The 19,014-nt window shown below is 48.4% G+C and overlaps 2 protein-coding genes across 2 annotated transcripts; both read right to left on the bottom strand.

Moving 5' to 3' along the window:
• Positions 1 to 1,877: 1,877 nt before the first annotated feature.
• LOC124044364 (mucin-5AC-like) lies at positions 1,878 to 3,536 on the bottom strand (the record flags this gene model as incomplete). Its single annotated transcript, XM_046364018.1, has 2 exons — positions 1,878 to 2,414; positions 2,952 to 3,536. Coding segments are annotated over 2 exons (1,122 nt in total), but the record flags the coding sequence as incomplete, so codon positions are not given.
• An 8,221-nt stretch (positions 3,537 to 11,757) lies between these two features.
• LOC124044363 (mucin-5AC-like) lies at positions 11,758 to 18,596 on the bottom strand (the record flags this gene model as incomplete). Its single annotated transcript, XM_046364016.1, has 3 exons — positions 11,758 to 12,342; positions 17,958 to 18,085; positions 18,122 to 18,596. Coding segments are annotated over 3 exons (1,188 nt in total), but the record flags the coding sequence as incomplete, so codon positions are not given.
• Between the last annotated feature and the right edge of the window lie 418 nt (positions 18,597 to 19,014).

Raw genomic sequence — 19,014 nt, 5'->3', positions numbered from 1 at the left:
ACTGCAGGTGTTGTAGTAGGTGCTGTTGTTGTAGTTGTCATAGGAGCTGAAGTTGTAGTTGTTGTAGCAGGAGCTGCACTGGTTGTCGTAGTAGGTTGTGGAGTTACACTGGTTGTAGGAGCAGCAGTTGTTGTAGTTAGGGCTGCAGTGGTTGTCGTAGATGCTAAAGCTGTTGTAGGAGCTGCAGTTGTTGTGGGAGCTACAGTTGTTGGAGGTGCTGTTGTTGTGGTTGTCGTAGGAGCTGAAGTTGTAGTTGTTGTAGCAGGAGCTGCAGTGGTTGTCGTAATAGGTTCTGGAGGTGTAGTGGTCGTAGGAGCAGCAGTTGTTGTAGTTAGGGCTGCAGTGGTTGTCGTAGATGCTAAAGCTGTTGTAGGAGCTGCAGTTGTCGTGGGAGCTACAGTTGTTGGAGGTGCTGTTGTTGTGGTTGTCGTAGGAGCTGAAGTTGTAGTTCTTGTAGAAGGTGCTGCAGTCACTGTGGTCGTTAGCACTGCAGTTGTTGTAGTCGGAGCTGCACTGGTTGTCGTAGTAGGTTGTGGAGTTACAGTGGTAGTAGGAGCAGCAGTTGTTGTCGTAGATGCTAAAGCTGTTATAGGAGCTGCAGTTATCGTGGGAGCTACAGTTGTTGGAGGTGCTGTTGTTGTGGTTGTCGTAGATGCTAAAGCTGTTGTAGGAGCTGCAGTTGTCGTGGGAGCTACAGTTGTTGGAGGTGCTGTTGTTGTGGTTGTCGTAGGAGCTGAAGTTGTAGTTGTTGTAGCAGGATCTGCAGTGGTTGTCGTAATAGGTTCTGGAGCTGTAGTGGTCGTAGGAGCAGCAGTTGTTGTAGTTAGGGCTGCAGTGGTTGTCGTAGATGCTAAAGCTGTTGTAGGAGCTGCAGTTATCGTGGGAGCTACAGTTGTTGGAGGTGCTCTTGTTGTGGTTGTCATTGGAGCTGAAGTTGTAGTTGTTGTAGCAGGAGCTGCAGTTGTTGTAGTTAGGGCTGCAGTGGTTGTCGTAGACACTAAAGCTGTTGTAGAAGCAGCAGTTGTTGTGGGAGTTGTTGGAGGTGCTGTTGTTGTGGTTGTCGTAGGAGCTGAAGTTGTAGTTGTTGTTGCAGGAGCTGCAGTAGTTGTCGTAATAGGTTCTAGAGTTGTAGTGGTCGTTGGAGCAGCAATTGTTGTAGTTAGAGCTGCTGTGGTTGTCGTAGAGGCAGCTGCTGTGGTTGACGTAGAAGCTAAAGTTGTTGTATCAGGAGCTGTAGTTTTGATTGTTGTAGGAAGTACAGCAGGTGGAGTGGTCGTGGGAGCTACAGTTGTAGGAACTGCAGGTGTTGTAGTAGGTGCTGTTGTTGTGGTTGTCGTAGGAGCTGAAGTTGTAGTTGTTGTAGCAGGAGCTGCAGTGGTTGTCGTAATAGGTTCTGGAGCTGAAGTGGTCGTGGTCGTAGGAGCAGCAGTTGTTGTTGTGAGGCCTCCAGTGGTTGTCATAGAAGCTAAAGCTGTTGTAGGAGCTGCAGTTGTCGTGGGAGCTACAGTTGTTGGAGGTGCTGTTGTTGTGGTTGTCGTAGGAGCTGAAGTTGTTGTAGCAGGAGCTGCAGTGGTTGTCGTAATAGGTTCTGGAGCTGTAGTGGTCGTAGGAGCAGCAGTTGTTGTAGTTAGTGCTGCAGTGGTTGAAGTATATGCTAAAGCTGTTGTAGGAGCTGCAGTTATCGTGGGAGCTACAGTAGTTGTAGGTGATGTTGTTGTGGTTGTCGTAGGAGCAGAATTTGTAATTATTGTAGAAGGTGCTGCAGTGACTGTGGTCGTTAGAACAGCAGTTGTTGTAGTAGGAGCTGCACTGGTTGTCGTAGTAGGTTGTGGAGTTACAGGGGTCGTAGGAGCAGCAGTTGTTGTAGGTGCTGTTGTTGTGGTTGTCGTAGGAGCTGAAGTTGTAGTTGTTGTAGCAGAAGCTGCAGAGGTTGTCGTAGATGCTAAAGCTGTTGTAGGAGCTGCAGTGCTGGGAGCTACAGTTGTTGTTGTGGTTGTCGTAGGAGCTGAAGTTGTAGTTGTTGTAGCAGAAGCTGCAGAGGTTGTCGTAGATGCTAAAGCTGTTGTAGGAGCTGCAGTCGTCGTGGGAGCTACATTTGTTGTTGTGGTTGTCGTAGGAGCTGAAGTTGTAGTTGTTGTAGAAGGTGCTGCAGTCACTGTGGTCGTTGGAACAGCAGTTGTTGTAGTAGGAGCTTCACTGGTTGTGGTAGTAGGTTGTGGAGTTACCGTGGTAGGAGCAGCAGTTGTTGGAGGTGCTGTTGTTGTGGTTGTCGTAGGAGCTGAAGTTGTTGTAAGAGCTGCAGTTGTCGTGGGAGCTACAGTTGTTGGAGGTGCTGTTGTTGTGGTTGTCGTAGGAGCTGAAGTTGTAGTTGTAGTAGCAGGAGCTGCAGTGGTTGTCGTAGATGCTAAAGTTGTTGTAGGAGCTGCAGTTGTCATGGGAGCTACAGTTGTTGGAGATGCTGTTGTTGTGGTTGTCGTAGGAGCTGAAGTTGTAATTGTTGTAGCAGGATCTGCAGTGGTTGTCGTAATAGGTTCTGGAACTGTAGTGGTCGTAGGAGCAGCAGTTGTTGTAGTTAGGGCTGCAGTGGTTGTCGTAGATGCTAAAGATGTTGTAGGAGCTGCAGTTGTCATGGGAGCTACAGTTGTTGGAGGTGCTGTTGTTGTGGTTGTCGTAGGAGCTGAAGTTGTTGTAGCAGGAGCTGCAGTGGTTGTCGTAATAGGTTCTGGAGCTGTAGTGGTCGTAGGAGCAGCAGTTGTTGTAGTTAGGGCTGCAGTGGTTGAAGTATATGCTAAAGCTGTTGTAGGAGCTGCAGTTATCGTGGGAGCTACAGTAGTTGTAGGTGATGTTGTTGTGGTTGTCGTAGGAGCAGAATTTGTAATTATTGTAGAAGGTGCTGCAGTGACTGTGGTCGTTAGAACAGCAGTTGTTGTAGTAGGAGCTGCACTGGTTGTCGTAGTAGGTTGTGGAGTTACAGTGGTCGTAGGAGCAGCAGTTGTTGTAGGTGCTGTTGTTGTGGTTGTCGTAGGAGCTGAAGTTGTAGTTGTTGTAGCAGAAGCTGCAGAGGTTGTCGTAGATGCTAAAGCTGTTGTAGGAGCTGCAGTCGTCGTGGGAGCTACAGTTGTTGTTGTGGTTGTCGTAGGAGCTGAAGTTGTAGTTGTTGTAGCAGAAGCTGCAGAGGTTGTCATAGATGCTAAAGCTGTTGTAGGAGCTGCAGTCGTCGTGGGAGCTACAGTTGTTGTTGTGGTTGTCGTAGGAGCTGAAGTTGTAGTTGTTGTAGAAGGTGCTGCAGTCACTGTGGTCGTTGGAACAGCAGTTGTTGTAGTAGGAGCTGCACTGGTTGTCGTAGTAGGTTGTGGAGTTACCGTGGTCGTAGGAGCAGCAGTTGTTGGAGGTGCTGTTGTTGTGGTTGTCGTAGGAGCTGAAGTTGTTGTAAGAGCTGCAGTTGTCGTGGGAGCTACAGTTGTTGGAGGTGCTGTTGTTGTGGTTGTCGTAGGAGCTGAAGTTGTAGTTGTAGTAGCAGGAGCTGCAGTGGTTGTCGTAGATGCTAAAGCTGTTGTAGGAGCTGCAGTTGTCATGGGAGCTACAGTTGTTGGAGATGCTGTTGTTGTGGTTGTCGTAGGAGCTGAAGTTGTAATTGTTGTAGCAGGATCTGCAGTGGTTGTCGTAATAGGTTCTGGAACTGTAGTGGTCGTAGGAGCAGCAGTTGTTGTTGTTAGGGCTGCAGTGGTTGTCGTAGATGCTAAAGCTGTTGTAGGAGCTGCAGTTGTTGTGGGAGTTGTTGGAGGTGCTGTTGTTGTGGTTGTCGTAGGAGCTGAAGTTGTAGTTGTAGTAGCAGGAGCTGCAGTGGTTGTCGTAGATGCTAAAGCTGTTGTAGGAGCTGCAGTCGTCGTGGGAGCTACAGTTGTTGTTGTGGTTGTCGTAGGAGCTGAAGTTGTAGTTGTTGTAGCAGAAGCTGCAGAGGTTGTCGTAGATGCTAAAGCTGTTGTAGGAGCTGCAGTCGTCGTGGGAGCTACAGTTGTTGTTGTGGTTGTCGTAGGAGCTGAAGTTGTAGTTGTTGTAGCAGAAGCTGCAGAGGTTGTCGTAGATGCTAAAGCTGTTGTAGGAGCTGCAGTCGTCGTGGGAGCTACATTTGTTGTTGTGGTTGTCGTAGGAGCTGAAGTTGTAGTTGTTGTAGAAGGTGCTGCAGTCACTGTGGTCGTTGGAACAGCAGTTGTTGTAGTAGGAGCTTCACTGGTTGTGGTAGTAGGTTGTGGAGTTACCGTGGTCGTAGGAGCAGCAGTTGTTGGAGGTGCTGTTGTTGTGGTTGTCGTAGGAGCTGAAGTTGTTGTAAGCGCTGCAGTTGTCGTGGGAGCTACAGTTGTTGGAGGTGCTGTTGTTGTGGTTGTCGTAGGAGCTGAAGTTGTAGTTGTAGTAGCAGGAGCTGCAGTGGTTGTCGTAGATGCTAAAGCTGTTGTAGGAGCTGCAGTTGTCATGGGAGCTACAGTTGTTGGAGATGCTGTTGTTGTGGTTGTCGTAGGAGCTGAAGTTGTAATTGTTGTAGCAGGATCTGCAGTGGTTGTCGTAATAGGTTCTGGAACTGTAGTGGTCGTAGGAGCAGCAGTTGTTGTAGTTAGGGCTGCAGTGGTTGTCGTAGATGCTAAAGATGTTGTAGGAGCTGCAGTTGTCATGGGAGCTACAGTTGTTGGAGGTGCTGTTGTTGTGGTTGTCGTAGGAGCTGAAGTTTGTAGCAGGAGCTGCAGTGGTTGTCGTAATAGGTTCTGGAGCTGTAGTGGTCGTAGGAGCAGCAGTTGTTGTAGTTAGGGCTGCAGTGGTTGTTGTATATGCTAAAGCTGTTGTAGGAGCTGCAGTTATCGTGGGAGCTACAGTAGTTGTAGGTGATGTTGTTGTGGTTGTCGTAGGAGCAGAATTTGTAATTATTGTAGAAGGTGCTGCAGTGACTGTGGTCGTTAGAACAGCAGTTGTTGTAGTAGGAGCTGCACTGGTTGTCGTAGTAGGTTGTGGAGTTACAGTGGTCGTAGGAGCAGCAGTTGTTGTAGGTGCTGTTGTTGTGGTTGTCGTAGGAGCTGAAGTTGTAGTTGTTGTAGCAGAAGCTGCAGAGGTTGTCGTAGATGCTAAAGCTGTTGTAGGAGCTGCAGTCGTTGTGGGAGCTACAGTTGTTGTTGTGGTTGTCGTAGGAGCTGAAGTTGTAGTTGTTGTAGCAGAAGCTGCAGAGGTTGTCATAGATGCTAAAGCTGTTGTAGGAGCTGCAGTCGTCGTGGGAGCTACAGTTGTTGTTGTGGTTGTCGTAGGAGCTGAAGTTGTAGTTGTTGTAGAAGGTGCTGCAGTCACTGTGGTCGTTGGAACAGCAGTTGTTGTAGTAGGAGCTGCACTGGTTGTCGTAGTAGGTTGTGGAGTTACCGTGGTCGTAGGAGCAGCAGTTGTTGGAGGTGCTGTTGTTGTGGTTGTCGTAGGAGCTGAAGTTGTTGTAAGAGCTGCAGTTGTAGTTGTAGTTGCAGGAGCTGCAGTGGTTGTCGTAGATGCTAAAGCTGTTGTAGGAGCTGCAGTTGTCATGGGAGCTACAGTTGTTGGAGATGCTGTTGTTGTGGTTGTCGTAGGAGCTGAAGTTGTAATTGTTGTAGCAGGATCTGCAGTGGTTGTCGTAATAGGTTCTGGAACTGTAGTGGTCGTAGGAGCAGCAGTTGTTGTTGTTAGGGCTGCAGTGGTTGTCGTAGATGCTAAAGCTGTTGTAGGAGCTGCAGTTGTTGTGGGAGTTGTTGGAGGTGCTGTTGTTGTGGTTGTCGTAGGAGCTGAAGTTGTAGTTGTTGTAGCCGGAGCTGCAGTGGTTGTCGTAATAGGTTCTGGAGCTGAAGTGGTCGTGGTCGTTGGAGCAGCAGTTGTTGTTGTGAGGCCTCCAGTGGTTGTCATAGCAGCTAAAGCTGTTGTAGGAGCTGCAGTTGTTGTGGGAGCTACAGTTGTTGGATGTGCTGTTGTTGTGGTTGTCGTAGGAGCTGAAGTTGTTGTAGCAGGAGCTGCAGTGGCTGTCGTAATAGGTTCTGGAGCTGTATTGGTCGTAGGAGCTGAAGTTGTTGTAGTTAGGGCTGCAGTGGTTGAAGTATATGCTAAAGCTGTTGCAGGAGCTGCAGTTATCATGGGAGCTACAGTTGTTGTAGGTGCTGTTGTTGTGGTTGTCGTAGGAGCTGAAGTTGTAGTTGTTGTAGCAGAAGCTGCAGAGGTTGTCGTAGATGCTAAAGCTGTTGTATGAGCTGCAGTTGTCGTGGGAGCTACAGTTGTTGTTGTGGTTGTCGTAGGAGCTGAAGTTGTAGTTATTGTCGAAGTTGCTGCAGTCACTGTGGTCGTTAGAACAGCAGTTGTTGTAGTAGGAGCTGCAATGGTTGTCGTAGTAGGTTGTGGAGTTACAGTGGTCGTAGGAGCAGCAGTTGTTGGAGGTGCTGTTGTTGTGGTTGTCGTTGGAGCTGAAGTTGTTGTAGGAGCTGCAGTTGCCGTGGGAGCTACAGTTGTTGGAGTTGCTGTTGTTGTGGGCATCGTAGGAGCTGAAGTTGTAGTTGTTGTAGCAGGAGCTGCAGTGGTTGTCTCAGATGTTAAAGCTGTTGTAGGAGCTGCAGTTGTCATGGGAGCTACAGTTGTTGGAGATGCTGTTGTTGTGGTTGTCGTAGGAGCTGAAGTTGTAGTTGTTGTAGCAGGATCTGCAGTGGTTGTCGTAATAGGTTCTGGAGCTGAAGTGGTCGTGGTCGTAGGAGCAGCAGTTGTTGTTGTGAGGCCTCCAGTGGTTGTCATAGAAGCGAAAGCTGTTGTAGGAGCTGCAGTTGTCGTGGGAGCTACAGTTGTTGGAGGTGCTGTTGTTGTGGTTGTCGTAGGAGCTGAAGTTGTTGTAGCAGGAGCTGCAGTGGTTGTCGTAATAGGTTCTGGAGCTGTAGTGGTCGTAGGAGCAGCAGTTGTTGTAGTTAGTGCTGCAGTGGTTGAAGTATATGCTAAAGCTGTTGTAGGAGCTGCAGTTATCGTGGGAGCTACAGTAGTTGTAGGTGATGTTGTTGTGGTTGTCGTAGGAGCAGAATTTGTCATTATTGTAGAAGGTGCTGCAGTGACTGTGGTCGTTAGAACAGCAGTTGTTGTAGTAGGAGCTGCACTGGTTGTCGTAGTAGGTTGTGGAGTTACAGGGGTCGTAGGAGCAGCAGTTGTTGTAGGTGCTGTTGTTGTGGTTGTCATAGGAGCTGAAGTTGTAGTTGTTGTAGCAGAAGCTGCAGAGGTTGTCGTAGATGCTAAAGCTGTTGTAGGAGCTGCAGTCGTCGTGGTAGCTACAGTTGTTGTTGTGGTTGTCGTAGGAGCTGAAGTTGTAGTTGTTGTAGCAGAAGCTGCAGAGGTTGTCGTAGATGCTAAAGCTGTTGTAGGAGCTGCAGTCGTCGTGGGAGCTACAGTTGTTGTTGTGGTTGTCGTAGGAGCTGAAGTTGTAGTTGTTGTAGCAGAAGCTGCAGAGGTTGTCGTAGATGGTAAAGCTGTTGTAGGAGCTGCAGTCGTCGTGGGAGCTACAGTTGTTGTTGTGGTTGTCGTAGGAGCTGAAGTTGTAGTTGTTGTAGAAGGTGCTGCAGTCACTGTGGTCGTTGGAACAGCATTTGTTGTAGTAGGAGCTTCACTGGTTGTCGTAGTAGGTTGTGGAGTTACCGTGGTCGTAGGAGCAGCAGTTGTTGGAGGTGCTGTTGTTGTGGTTGTCGTAGGAGCTGAAGTTGTTGTAAGAGCTGCAGTTGTCATGGGAGCTACAGTTGTTGGAGGTGCTGTTGTTGTGGTTGTCGTAGGAGCTGAAGTTGTAGTTGTAGTAGCAGGAGCTGCAGTGGTTGTCGTAGATGCTAAAGCTGTTGTAGGAGCTGCAGTTGTCATGGGAGCTACAGTTGTTGGAGATGCTGTTGTTGTGGTTGTCGTAGGAGCTGAAGTTGTAATTGTTGTAGCAGGATCTGCAGTGGTTGTCGTAATAGGTTCTGGAACTGTAGTGGTCGTAGGAGCAGCAGTTGTTGTAGTTAGGGCTGCAGTGGTTGTCGTAGATGCTAAAGATGTTGTAGGAGCTGCAGTTGTCATGGGAGCTACAGTTGTTGGAGATGCTGTTGTTGTGGTTGTCGTAGGAGCTGAAGTTGTAATTGTTGTAGCAGGATCTGCAGTGGTTGTCGTAATAGGTTCTGGAACTGTAGTGGTCGTAGGAGCAGCAGTTGTTGTTGTTAGGGCTGCAGTGGTTGTCGTAGATGCTAAAGCTGTTGTAGGAGCTGCAGTTGTTGTGGGAGTTGTTGGAGGTGCTGTTGTTGTGGTTGTCGTAGGAGCTGAAGTTGTAGTTGTTGTAGCAGGAACTGCCGTGGTTGTCGTAGATGCTAAAGCTGTTGTAGGAGTTGCAGTTATCGTGGGAGCTCAGTTGTTGGAGCAGCTGTTGTTGTTTGTAGTTAGAGCTGCTGAAGTTGTTGTAGCAGGAGCTGCAGTGGCTGTCGTAATAGGTTCTGGAGCTGTATTGGTCGTAGGAGCTGAAGTTGTTGTAGTTAGGGCTGCAGTGGTTGAAGTATATGCTAAAGCTGTTGCAGGAGCTGCAGTTATCATGGGAGCTACAGTTGTTGTAGGTGCTGTTGTTGTGGTTGTCGTAGGAGCTGAAGTTGTAGTTGTTGTAGCAGAAGCTGCAGAGGTTGTCGTAGATGCTAAAGCTGTTGTATGAGCTGCAGTTGTCGTGGGAGCTACAGTTGTTGTTGTGGTTGTCGTAGGAGCTGAAGTTGTAGTTATTGTCGAAGTTGCTGCAGTCACTGTGGTCGTTAGAACAGCAGTTGTTGTAGTAGGAGCTGCAATGGTTGTCGTAGTAGGTTGTGGAGTTACAGTGGTCGTAGGAGCAGCAGTTGTTGGAGGTGCTGTTGTTGTGGTTGTCGTTGGAGCTGAAGTTGTTGTAGGAGCTGCAGTTGCCGTGGGAGCTGTTGTTGGAGTTGCTGTTGTTGTGGGCATCGTAGGAGCTGAAGTTGTAGTTGTTGTAGCAGGAGCTGCAGTGGTTGTCTCAGATGTTAAAGCTGTTGTAGGAGCTGCAGTTGTCATGGGAGCTACAGTTGTTGGAGATGCTGTTGTTGTGGTTGTCGTAGGAGCTGAAGTTGTAGTTGTTGTAGCAGGAGCTGCAGTGGTTGTCGTAATAGGTTCTGGAGCTGAAGTGGTCGTGGTCGTAGGAGCAGCAGTTGTTGTTGTGAGGCCTCCAGTGGTTGTCATAGAAGCTAAAGCTGTTGTAGGAGCTGCAGTTGTCGTGGGAGCTACAGTTGTTGGAGGTGCTGTTGTTGTGGTTGTCGTAGGAGCTGAAGTTGTTGTAGCAGGAGCTGCAGTGGTTGTCGTAATAGGTTCTGGAGCTGTAGTGGTCGTAGGAGCAGCAGTTGTTGTAGTTAGTGCTGCAGTGGTTGAAGTATATGCTAAAGCTGTTGTAGGAGCTGCAGTTATCGTGGGAGCTACAGTAGTTGTAGGTGATGTTGTTGTGGTTGTCGTAGGAGCAGAATTTGTCATTATTGTAGAAGGTGCTGCAGTGACTGTGGTCGTTAGAACAGCAGTTGTTGTAGTAGGAGCTGCACTGGTTGTCGTAGTAGGTTGTGGAGTTACAGGGGTCGTAGGAGCAGCAGTTGTTGTAGGTGCTGTTGTTGTGGTTGTCATAGGAGCTGAAGTTGTAGTTGTTGTAGCAGAAGCTGCAGAGGTTGTCGTAGATGCTAAAGCTGTTGTAGGAGCTGCAGTCGTCGTGGTAGCTACAGTTGTTGTTGTGGTTGTCGTAGGAGCTGAAGTTGTAGTTGTTGTAGCAGAAGCTGCAGAGGTTGTCGTAGATGCTAAAGCTGTTGTAGGAGCTGCAGTCGTCGTGGGAGCTACAGTTGTTGTTGTGGTTGTCGTAGGAGCTGAAGTTGTAGTTGTTGTAGCAGAAGCTGCAGAGGTTGTCGTAGATGCTAAAGCTGTTGTAGGAGCTGCAGTCGTCGTGGGAGCTACAGTTGTTGTTGTGGTTGTCGTAGGAGCTGAAGTTGTAGTTGTTGTAGAAGGTGCTGCAGTCACTGTGGTCGTTGGAACAGCATTTGTTGTAGTAGGAGCTTCACTGGTTGTCGTAGTAGGTTGTGGAGTTACCGTGGTCGTAGGAGCAGCAGTTGTTGGAGGTGCTGTTGTTGTGGTTGTCGTAGGAGCTGAAGTTGTTGTAAGAGCTGCAGTTGTCATGGGAGCTACAGTTGTTGGAGGTGCTGTTGTTGTGGTTGTCGTAGGAGCTGAAGTTGTAGTTGTAGTAGCAGGAGCTGCAGTGGTTGTCGTAGATGCTAAAGCTGTTGTAGGAGCTGCAGTTGTCATGGGAGCTACAGTTGTTGGAGATGCTGTTGTTGTGGTTGTCGTAGGAGCTGAAGTTGTAATTGTTGTAGCAGGATCTGCAGTGGTTGTCGTAATAGGTTCTGGAACTGTAGTGGTCGTAGGAGCAGCAGTTGTTGTAGTTAGGGCTGCAGTGGTTGTCGTAGATGCTAAAGATGTTGTAGGAGCTGCAGTTGTCATGGGAGCTACAGTTGTTGGAGATGCTGTTGTTGTGGTTGTCGTAGGAGCTGAAGTTGTAATTGTTGTAGCAGGATCTGCAGTGGTTGTCGTAATAGGTTCTGGAACTGTAGTGGTCGTAGGAGCAGCAGTTGTTGTTGTTAGGGCTGCAGTGGTTGTCGTAGATGCTAAAGCTGTTGTAGGAGCTGCAGTTGTTGTGGGAGTTGTTGGAGGTGCTGTTGTTGTGGTTGTCGTAGGAGCTGAAGTTGTAGTTGTTGTAGCAGGAGCTGCAGTAGTTGTCGTAATAGGTTCTAGAGTTGTAGTGGTCGTTGGAGCAGCAATTGTTGTAGTTAGAGCTGCTGTGGTTGTCGTAGAGGCAGCTGCTGTGGTTGACATAGAAGCTAAAGTTGTTGTATCAGGAGCTGTAGTTGTGATTGTTGTAGGAAGTACAGAAGGTGGAGTGGTCGTGGGAGCTACAGTTGTAGGAACTGCAGGTGTTGTAGTAGGTGCTGTTGTTGTGGTTGTCGTAGGAGCTGAAGTTGTAGTTGTTGTAGCAGGAGCTGCAGTAGTTGTCATAATAGGTTCTACAGTTGTAGTGGTCGTTGGAGCAGCAATTGTTGTAGTTAGAGCTGCTGTGGTTGTCGTAGAGGCAGCTGCTGTGGTTGACGTAGAAGCTAAAGTTGTTGTATCAGGAGCTGTAGTTGTGATTGTTGTAGGAAGTACAGAAGGTGGAGTGGTCGTGGGAGCTACAGTTGTAGGAACTGCAGGTGTTGTAGTAGGTGCTGTTGTTGTGGTTGTCGTAGGAGCTGAAGTTGTAGTTGTTGTAGCAGGAGCTGCAGTGGTTGTCGTAATAGGTTCTGGAGCTGAAGTGGTCGTGGTCGTAGGAGCAGCAGTTGTTGTTGTGAGGCCTCCAGTGGTTGTCATAGAAGCTAAAGCTGTTGGAGGAGCTGCAGTTGTCGTGGGAGCTACAGTTGTTGGAGGTGCTGTTGTTGTGGTTGTCGTAGGAGCTGAAGTTGTTGTAGCAGGAGCTGCAGTGGTTGTCGTAATAGGTTCTGGAGCTGTAGTGGTCGTAGGAGCAGCAGTTGTTGTAGTTAGGGCTGCAGTGGTTGAAGTATATGCTAAAGCTGTTGTAGGAGCTGCAGTTATCGTGGGAGCTACAGTAGTTGTAGGTGATGTTGTTGTGGTTGTCGTAGGAGCAGAATTTGTAATTATTGTAGAAGGTGCTGCAGTGACTGTGGTCGTTAGAACAGCAGTTGTTGTAGTAGGAGCTGCACTGGTTGTCGTAGTAGGTTGTGGAGTTACAGTGGTCGTAGGAGCAGCAGTTGTTGTAGGTGCTGTTGTTGTGGTTGTCGTAGGAGCTGAAGTTGTAGTTGTTGTAGCAGAAGCTGCAGAGGTTGTCGTAGATGCTAAAGCTGTTGTAGGAGCTGCAGTCATCGTGGGAGCTACAGTTGTTGTTGTGGTTGTCGTAGGAGCTGAAGTTGTAGTTGTGGTAGCAGAAGCTGCAGAGGTTGTCGTAGATGCTAAAGCTGTTGTAGGAGCTGCAGTCGTCGTGGGAGCTACAGTTGTTGTTGTGGTTGTCGTAGGAGCTGAAGTTGTAGTTGTTGTAGAAGGTGCTGCAGTCACTGTGGTCGTTGGAACAGCATTTGTTGTAGTAGGAGCTTCACTGGTTGTCGTAGTAGGTTGTGGAGTTACCGTGGTCGTAGGAGCAGCAGTTGTTGGAGGTGCTGTTGTTGTGGTTGTCGTAGGAGCTGAAGTTGTTGTAAGAGCTGCAGTTGTCATGGGAGCTACAGTTGTTGGAGGTGCTGTTGTTGTGGTTGTCGTAGGAGCTGAAGTTGTAGTTGTAGTAGCAGGAGCTGCAGTGGTTGTCGTAGATGCTAAAGCTGTTGTAGGAGCTGCAGTTGTCATGGGAGCTACAGTTGTTGGAGATGCTGTTGTTGTGGTTGTCGTAGGAGCTGAAGTTGTAATTGTTGTAGCAGGATCTGCAGTGGTTGTCGTAATAGGTTCTGGAACTGTAGTGGTCGTAGGAGCAGCAGTTGTTGTAGTTAGGGCTGCAGTGGTTGTCGTAGATGCTAAAGATGTTGTAGGAGCTGCAGTTGTCATGGGAGCTACAGTTGTTGGAGATGCTGTTGTTGTGGTTGTCGTAGGAGCTGAAGTTGTAATTGTTGTAGCAGGATCTGCAGTGGTTGTCGTAATAGGTTCTGGAACTGTAGTGGTCGTAGGAGCAGCAGTTGTTGTTGTTAGGCTGCAGTGGTTGTCGTAGATGCTAAAGCTGTTGTAGGAGCTGCAGTTGTTGTGGGAGTTGTTGGAGGTGCTGTTGTTGTGGTTGTCGTAGGAGCTGAAGTTGTAGTTGTTGTAGCAGGAGCTGCAGTAGTTGTCGTAATAGGTTCTAGAGTTGTAGTGGTCGTTGGAGCAGCAATTGTTGTAGTTAGAGCTGCTGTGGTTGTCGTAGAGGCAGCTGCTGTGGTTGACATAGAAGCTAAAGTTGTTGTATCAGGAGCTGTAGTTGTGATTGTTGTAGGAAGTACAGAAGGTGGAGTGGTCGTGGGAGCTACAGTTGTAGGAACTGCAGGTGTTGTAGTAGGTGCTGTTGTTGTGGTTGTCGTAGGAGCTGAAGTTGTAGTTGTTGTAGCAGGAGCTGCAGTAGTTGTCATAATAGGTTCTACAGTTGTAGTGGTCGTTGGAGCAGCAATTGTTGTAGTTAGAGCTGCTGTGGTTGTCGTAGAGGCAGCTGCTGTGGTTGACGTAGAAGCTAAAGTTGTTGTATCAGGAGCTGTAGTTGTGATTGTTGTAGGAAGTACAGAAGGTGGAGTGGTCGTGGGAGCTACAGTTGTAGGAACTGCAGGTGTTGTAGTAGGTGCTGTTGTTGTGGTTGTCGTAGGAGCTGAAGTTGTAGTTGTTGTAGCAGGAGCTGCAGTGGTTGTCGTAATAGGTTCTGGAGCTGAAGTGGTCGTGGTCGTAGGAGCAGCAGTTGTTGTTGTGAGGCCTCAGTGGTTGTCATAGAAGCTAAAGCTGTTGGAGGAGCTGCAGTTGTCGTGGGAGCTACAGTTGTTGGAGGTGCTGTTGTTGTGGTTGTCGTAGGAGCTGAAGTTGTTGTAGCAGGAGCTGCAGTGGTTGTCGTAATAGGTTCTGGAGCTGTAGTGGTCGTAGGAGCAGCAGTTGTTGTAGTTAGGGCTGCAGTGGTTGAAGTATATGCTAAAGCTGTTGTAGGAGCTGCAGTTATCGTGGGAGCTACAGTAGTTGTAGGTGATGTTGTTGTGGTTGTCGTAGGAGCAGAATTTGTAATTATTGTAGAAGGTGCTGCAGTGACTGTGGTCGTTAGAACAGCAGTTGTTGTAGTAGGAGCTGCACTGGTTGTCGTAGTAGGTTGTGGAGTTACAGTGGTCGTAGGAGCAGCAGTTGTTGTAGGTGCTGTTGTTGTGGTTGTAGTTGTTGTAGCGTAGGAGCTGAAGTTGTAGTTGTTGTAGCAGGAGCTGCAGTTGTAGTTGTTAGCAGAAGCTGCAGAGGTTGTCGAGATGCTAAAGCTGTTGTAGGAGCTGCAGTCGTCGTGGGAGCTACAGTTGTTGTTGTGGTTGTCGTAGGAGCTGAAGTTGTAGTTGTTGTAGAAGGTGCTGCAGTCACTGTGGTCGTTGGAACAGCAGTTGTTGTAGTAGGAGCTGCACTGGTTGTCGTAGTAGGTTGTGGAGTTACCGTGGTCCTAGGAGCAGCAGTTGTTGGAGGTGCTGTTGTTGTGGTTTTCGTGGGAGCTGAAGTTGTTGTAAGAGCTGCAGTTGTCGTGGGAGCTACAGTTGTTGGAGGTGCTGTTGTTGTGGTTGTCGTAGGAGCTGAAGTTGTAGTTGTAGCAGGAGCTGCAGTGGTTGTCGTAGATGCTAAAGCTGTTGTAGGAGCTGCAGTTGTCATGGGAGCTACAGTTGTTGGAGATGCTGTTGTTGTGGTTGTCGTAGGAGCTGAATTTGTAATTGTTGTAGCAGGATCTGCAGTGGTTGTCGTAATAGGTTCTGGAACTGTAGTGGTCGTAGGAGCAGCAGTTGTTGTAGTTAGGGCTGCAGTGGTTGTCGTAGATGCTAAAGATGTTGTAGGAGCTGCAGTTGTCATGGGAGCTACAGTTGTTGGAGATGCTGTTGTTGTGGTTGTCGTAGGAGCTGAAGTTGTAATTGTTGTAGCAGGATCTGCAGTGGTTGTCGTAATAGGTTCTGCAACTGTAGTGGTCGTAGGAGCAGCAGTTGTTGTTGTTAGGGCTGCAGTGGTTGTCGTAGATGCTAAAGCTGTTGTAGGAGCTGCAGTTGTTGTGGGAGTTGTTGGAGGTGCTGTTGTTGTGGTTGTCGTAGGAGCTGAAGTTGTAGTTGTTGTAGCAGGAGCTGCAGTAGTTGTCGTAATAGGTTCTAGAGTTGTAGTGGTCGTTGGAGCAGCAATTGTTGTAGTTAGAGCTGCTGTGGTTGTCGTAGAGGCATCTTCTGTGGTTGACATAGAAGCTAAAGTTGTTGTATCAGGAGCTGTAGTTGTGATTGTTGTAGGAAGTACAGCAGGTGGAGTGGTCGTGGGAGCTACAGTTGTAGGAACTGCAGGTGTTGTAGGAGCTGCAGTTGTCGTGGTAGCTACAGTTGTTGTATGTGCTGTTGTTGTGGTTGTCATATGAGCTGAAGTTGTAATTATTGTAGAAGGTGCTGCAGTGACTGTGGTCGTTAGACCAGCAGTTGTTGTAGTAGGAGCTGCACTGGTTGTCGTAGTAGGTTGTGGAGTTACAGTGGTCGTAGGAGCAGCAGTTGTTGTAGGTGCTGTTCCTGTGGTTGTCGTAGGAGCTGAAGTTGTAGTTGTTGTAGCAGGAGCTGAAGTGGTTGTCGTGATAGGTTCTGGAGCTGAAGTGGTTGTGGTCGTAGGAGCAGCAGTTGTTGTTGTTAGGGCTGCAGTGGTTGACGTAGATGCTAAAGCTGTTGTAGGAGCTGCAGTTGTCGTGGTAGCTACAGTTGTTGTATATGCTGTTGTTGTGGTTGTCATAGGAGCTGAAGTTGTAATTATTGTAGAAGGTGCTGCAGTGACTGTGGTCGTTAGAACAGCAGTTGTTGTAGTAGGAGCTGCACTGGTTGTCGTAGTAGGTTGTGGAGTTACAGTGGTAGTAGGAGCAGCAGTTGTTGTAGTTAGAGCTGCAGTGGTTGTCGCAGAGGCAGCTGCTGTGGTTGACGTAGAAGTTAAAGTTGTTGTATCAGGAGCTGTAGTTGTGATTGTTGTAGTAAGTACAGCAGGTGGAGTGGTCGTGGGAGCTACAGTTGTAGGAACTGCAGGTGTTGTAGTAGGTGCTGTTGTTGTGGTTGTCGTAGGAGCTGAAGTTGTAGTTGTTGTAGCAGGAGCTGCAGTTGTTGTAGTTAGGGCTGCAGTGGTTGACGTAGATGCTAAAGCTGTTGTAGGAGATGCAGTTGTTGTGGGAGTTGTTGCAGGTGATGTCGTTGTGGTTGTCGTAGGAGCTGAAGTTGTAGTTGTTGTAGCAGGAGCTGCAGTAGTTGTCGTAATAGGTTCTGAGTTGTAGTGGTCGTTGGAGCAGCAGTTGTTGTAGTTAGGCTGCAGTGGTTGTCGTAGATGCTAAAGCTGTTGTAGGAGCTGCTGCTAAAGTTGTTTGTATCAGGAGCTGTAGTTGTGATTGTTGTAGGAAGTTGTGCAGGTGGAGTGGTGTGAAGCTACAGTTGTAGTTGTTGTAGTAGGAGCTGCAGTGGTTGTCGTAATAGGTTCTGGAGCTGCAGCTGGAGCAGTTGGGAGGTGTTTGTTGTTGTTAGGGCCTCAGTGGTTGTCATAGAAGCTAAAGCTGTTGTAGGAGCTGCAGTTTTCGTGGGAGCTACAGTTGTTGGAGGTGCTGTTGTTGTGGTTGTCGTAGGAGCTGAAGTTGTTGCAGCAGGAGCTGCAGTGGTTGTCGTAATAGGTTCTGGAGCTGTAGTGGTCGTAGGAGCAGCAATTGTTGTAGTTAGAGCTGCTGTGGTTGTCGTAGAGGCAGCTGCTGTGGTTGACGTAGAAGCTAAAGTTGTTGTATCAGGAGCTGTAGTTGTGATTGTTGTAGGAAGTACAGCAGGTGGAGTGGTCGTGGGAGCTACAGTTGTTGTTGTTAGGGCTGCAGTGGTTGACGTAGATGCTAAAGCTGTTGTAGGAGCTGCAGTTGTCGTGGGAGCTGAAATTGTAGTTGTTGTAGCAGGAGCTGCAGTGGTTGACGTAATAGGTTCTGGAGCTGTAGTGGTCGTAGGAGCAGCAGTTGTTGTTGTTTGGGCTGCAGTGGTTGTCGTAGATGCTAAAGCTGTTGTAGGAGCTGCAGTTGTCGTGGGAGCTACAGTTGCTGGAGGTGCTGTTGTTGTCGTAGGAGCTGAAATTGTAGTTGTTATAGCAGGAGCTGCAGTGGTTGTCGTAATAGGTTCTGGAGCTGTAGTGGTCGTAGGAGCAGCAGTTGTTGTTGTTAGGGCTGAAGTGGTTGTCGTAGATGCTATAGCTGGGGTAGGAGCTGCAGTTGTCGTAGCAGCTACAGTTGTTGTAGGTGCTGTTGTTGTGGTTGTCGTAGGAGCTGAAGTTGTAGTTGTTGTAGCAGAAGCTGCAGTGGTTGTCGTAATAGGTTCTGGAGCTGTAGTGGTCGTAGGAGCAGCAGTTGTTGTTGTTAGGGCTGCAGTGGTTGTCGTAGATGCTAAAGCTGTTGTAGGAGCTGCAGTTGTCGTGGCTAGCTGTTGTACAGTTGTTGGAGGTGCTGTTGTTGTGGTTGTCGTAGGAGCTGAAGTTGTAGTTGTTGTAGCAGAAGCTGCAGTGGTTGTCGTAATAGGTTCTGGAGTTGTAGTGGTCGTTGGAGCAGCAGTTGTTGTAGTTAGAGCTGCAGTGGTTGTCGTAGATGCAGCTGTTGTGGAGCTTGACATAGAAGCTAAAGTTGTTGTATCAGGAGCTGTAGTTGTGATTGTTGTAGGAGCTGTAGTACAGCAGGTGGAGTTGGTCGTGGGAGCTGCAGTTGTAGGAACTGCAGGTGTTGTAGTAGGTGCTGTTGTTGGCTGTTGTCGTAGGAGCTGAAATTGTAGTTGTTGTAGCAGGAGCTGCAGTGGTTGTCGTAATAGGTTCTGGAGCTGTAGTGGTCGTAGGAGCAGCAGTTGTTGTTGTTAGGGCTGCAGTGGTTGTCGTAGATGCTATAGCTGTTGTAGGAGCTGCAGTTGTCGTGGGAGCTACAGTTGTTGTAGGTGCTGTTGTTGTGGTTGTCGTAGGAGCAGAATTGGTAATTATTGTAGAAGGTGCTGCAGTGACTGTGGTCGTTAGAACAGCAGTTGTTGTAGTAGGAGCTGCACTGGTTGTCGTAGTAGGTTGTGGAGTTACAGTGGTCGTTGAAGCAGCAGTTGTTGTAGAGCTGTTGTTGTGGTTGTTGTAGGAGCTGAAGTTGTAGTTGTTAGGGCTGCAGTGGTTGTCATAGATGCTATAGCTGTTGTAGGAGCTGCAGTTGTCGTGGCACCTACAGTTGTTGTAGGTGCTGTTGTTGTGGTTGTCGTAGGAGCTGAAGTTGTAGTTGTTGTAGCAGAAGCTGCAGTGGTTGTCGTAATAGGTTCTGGAGTTGTAGTGGTAGTAGGAGCAGCAGTTGTTGTTGTTTGGGCTGCAGTGGTTGTCGTAGATGCTAAAGCTGTTGTAGGAGCTGCAGTTGTCTTGGGACCTGAAATTGTAGTTGTTGTAGCAGGAGCTGCAGTGGTTGTCGTAATAGGTTCTGGAGCTGTAGTGGTCGTAGGAGCAGCAGTTGTTGTTGTTTGGGCTGCAGTGGTTGTCGTAGATGCTAAAGCTGTTGTAGGAGCTGCAGTTGTCATGGGAGCTACAGTTGTTGTAGGTGCTGTTGTTGTGGTTGTCGTAGGAGCTGAAGTTGTAGTTGTTGTAGCAGAAGCTGCAGTGGTTGTCGTAATAGGTTCTGGAGCTGTAGTGGTCGTAGGAGCAGCAGTTGTTGTTGTTAGGGCTGCAGTGGTTGTCGTAGATGCTATAGCTGTTGTAGGAGCTGCAGTTGTCGTGGCAGCTACAGTTGTTGTAGGTGCTGTTGTTGTGGTTGTCGTAGGAGCTGAAGTTGTAGTTGTTGTAGCAGAAGCTGCAGTGGTTGTCGTAATAGGTTCTGGAGTTGTAGTGGTCGTTGGAGCAGCAGTTGTTGTAGTTAGAGCTGCAGTGGTTGTCGTAGAGCTGAAGAGGCAGCTGCTGTGGTTGAGGTGCTAGAAGTTAAAGTTGTTGTAGGAGCTGCAGTTGTGATTGTTGTGTTGTTGTTAGTGGTTGTCGTAGATGCTAGCTGTTGTAGGAGCAGGTGTAGTTGTTGTGCAGTGGTTGTCGGAGCTGGACAGTTGTAGGAACTGCAGGTGTTGTAGTAGGTGCTGTTGTTGTGGTTGTCGTAGGAGCTGAAATTGTAGTTGTTGTAGCAGGAGCTGCAGTGGTTGTCGTAATAGGTTCTGGAGCTGTAGTGATCGTAGGAGCAGCAGTTGTTGTTGTTAGGGCTGCAGTGGTTGTCGTAGATGCTATAGCTGTTGTAGGAGCTGCAGTTGTCGTGGGAGCTACAGTTGTTGTAGGTGCTGTTGT

Source organism: Oncorhynchus gorbuscha, linkage group LG09, assembly GCF_021184085.1.
Source record: "Oncorhynchus gorbuscha isolate QuinsamMale2020 ecotype Even-year linkage group LG09, OgorEven_v1.0, whole genome shotgun sequence".
NCBI lineage: Eukaryota > Metazoa > Chordata > Actinopteri > Salmoniformes > Salmonidae > Oncorhynchus > Oncorhynchus gorbuscha.
Note: the sequence above shows the minus strand (reverse complement) of the source record. Positions and strands in the feature narration are given on the sequence as shown.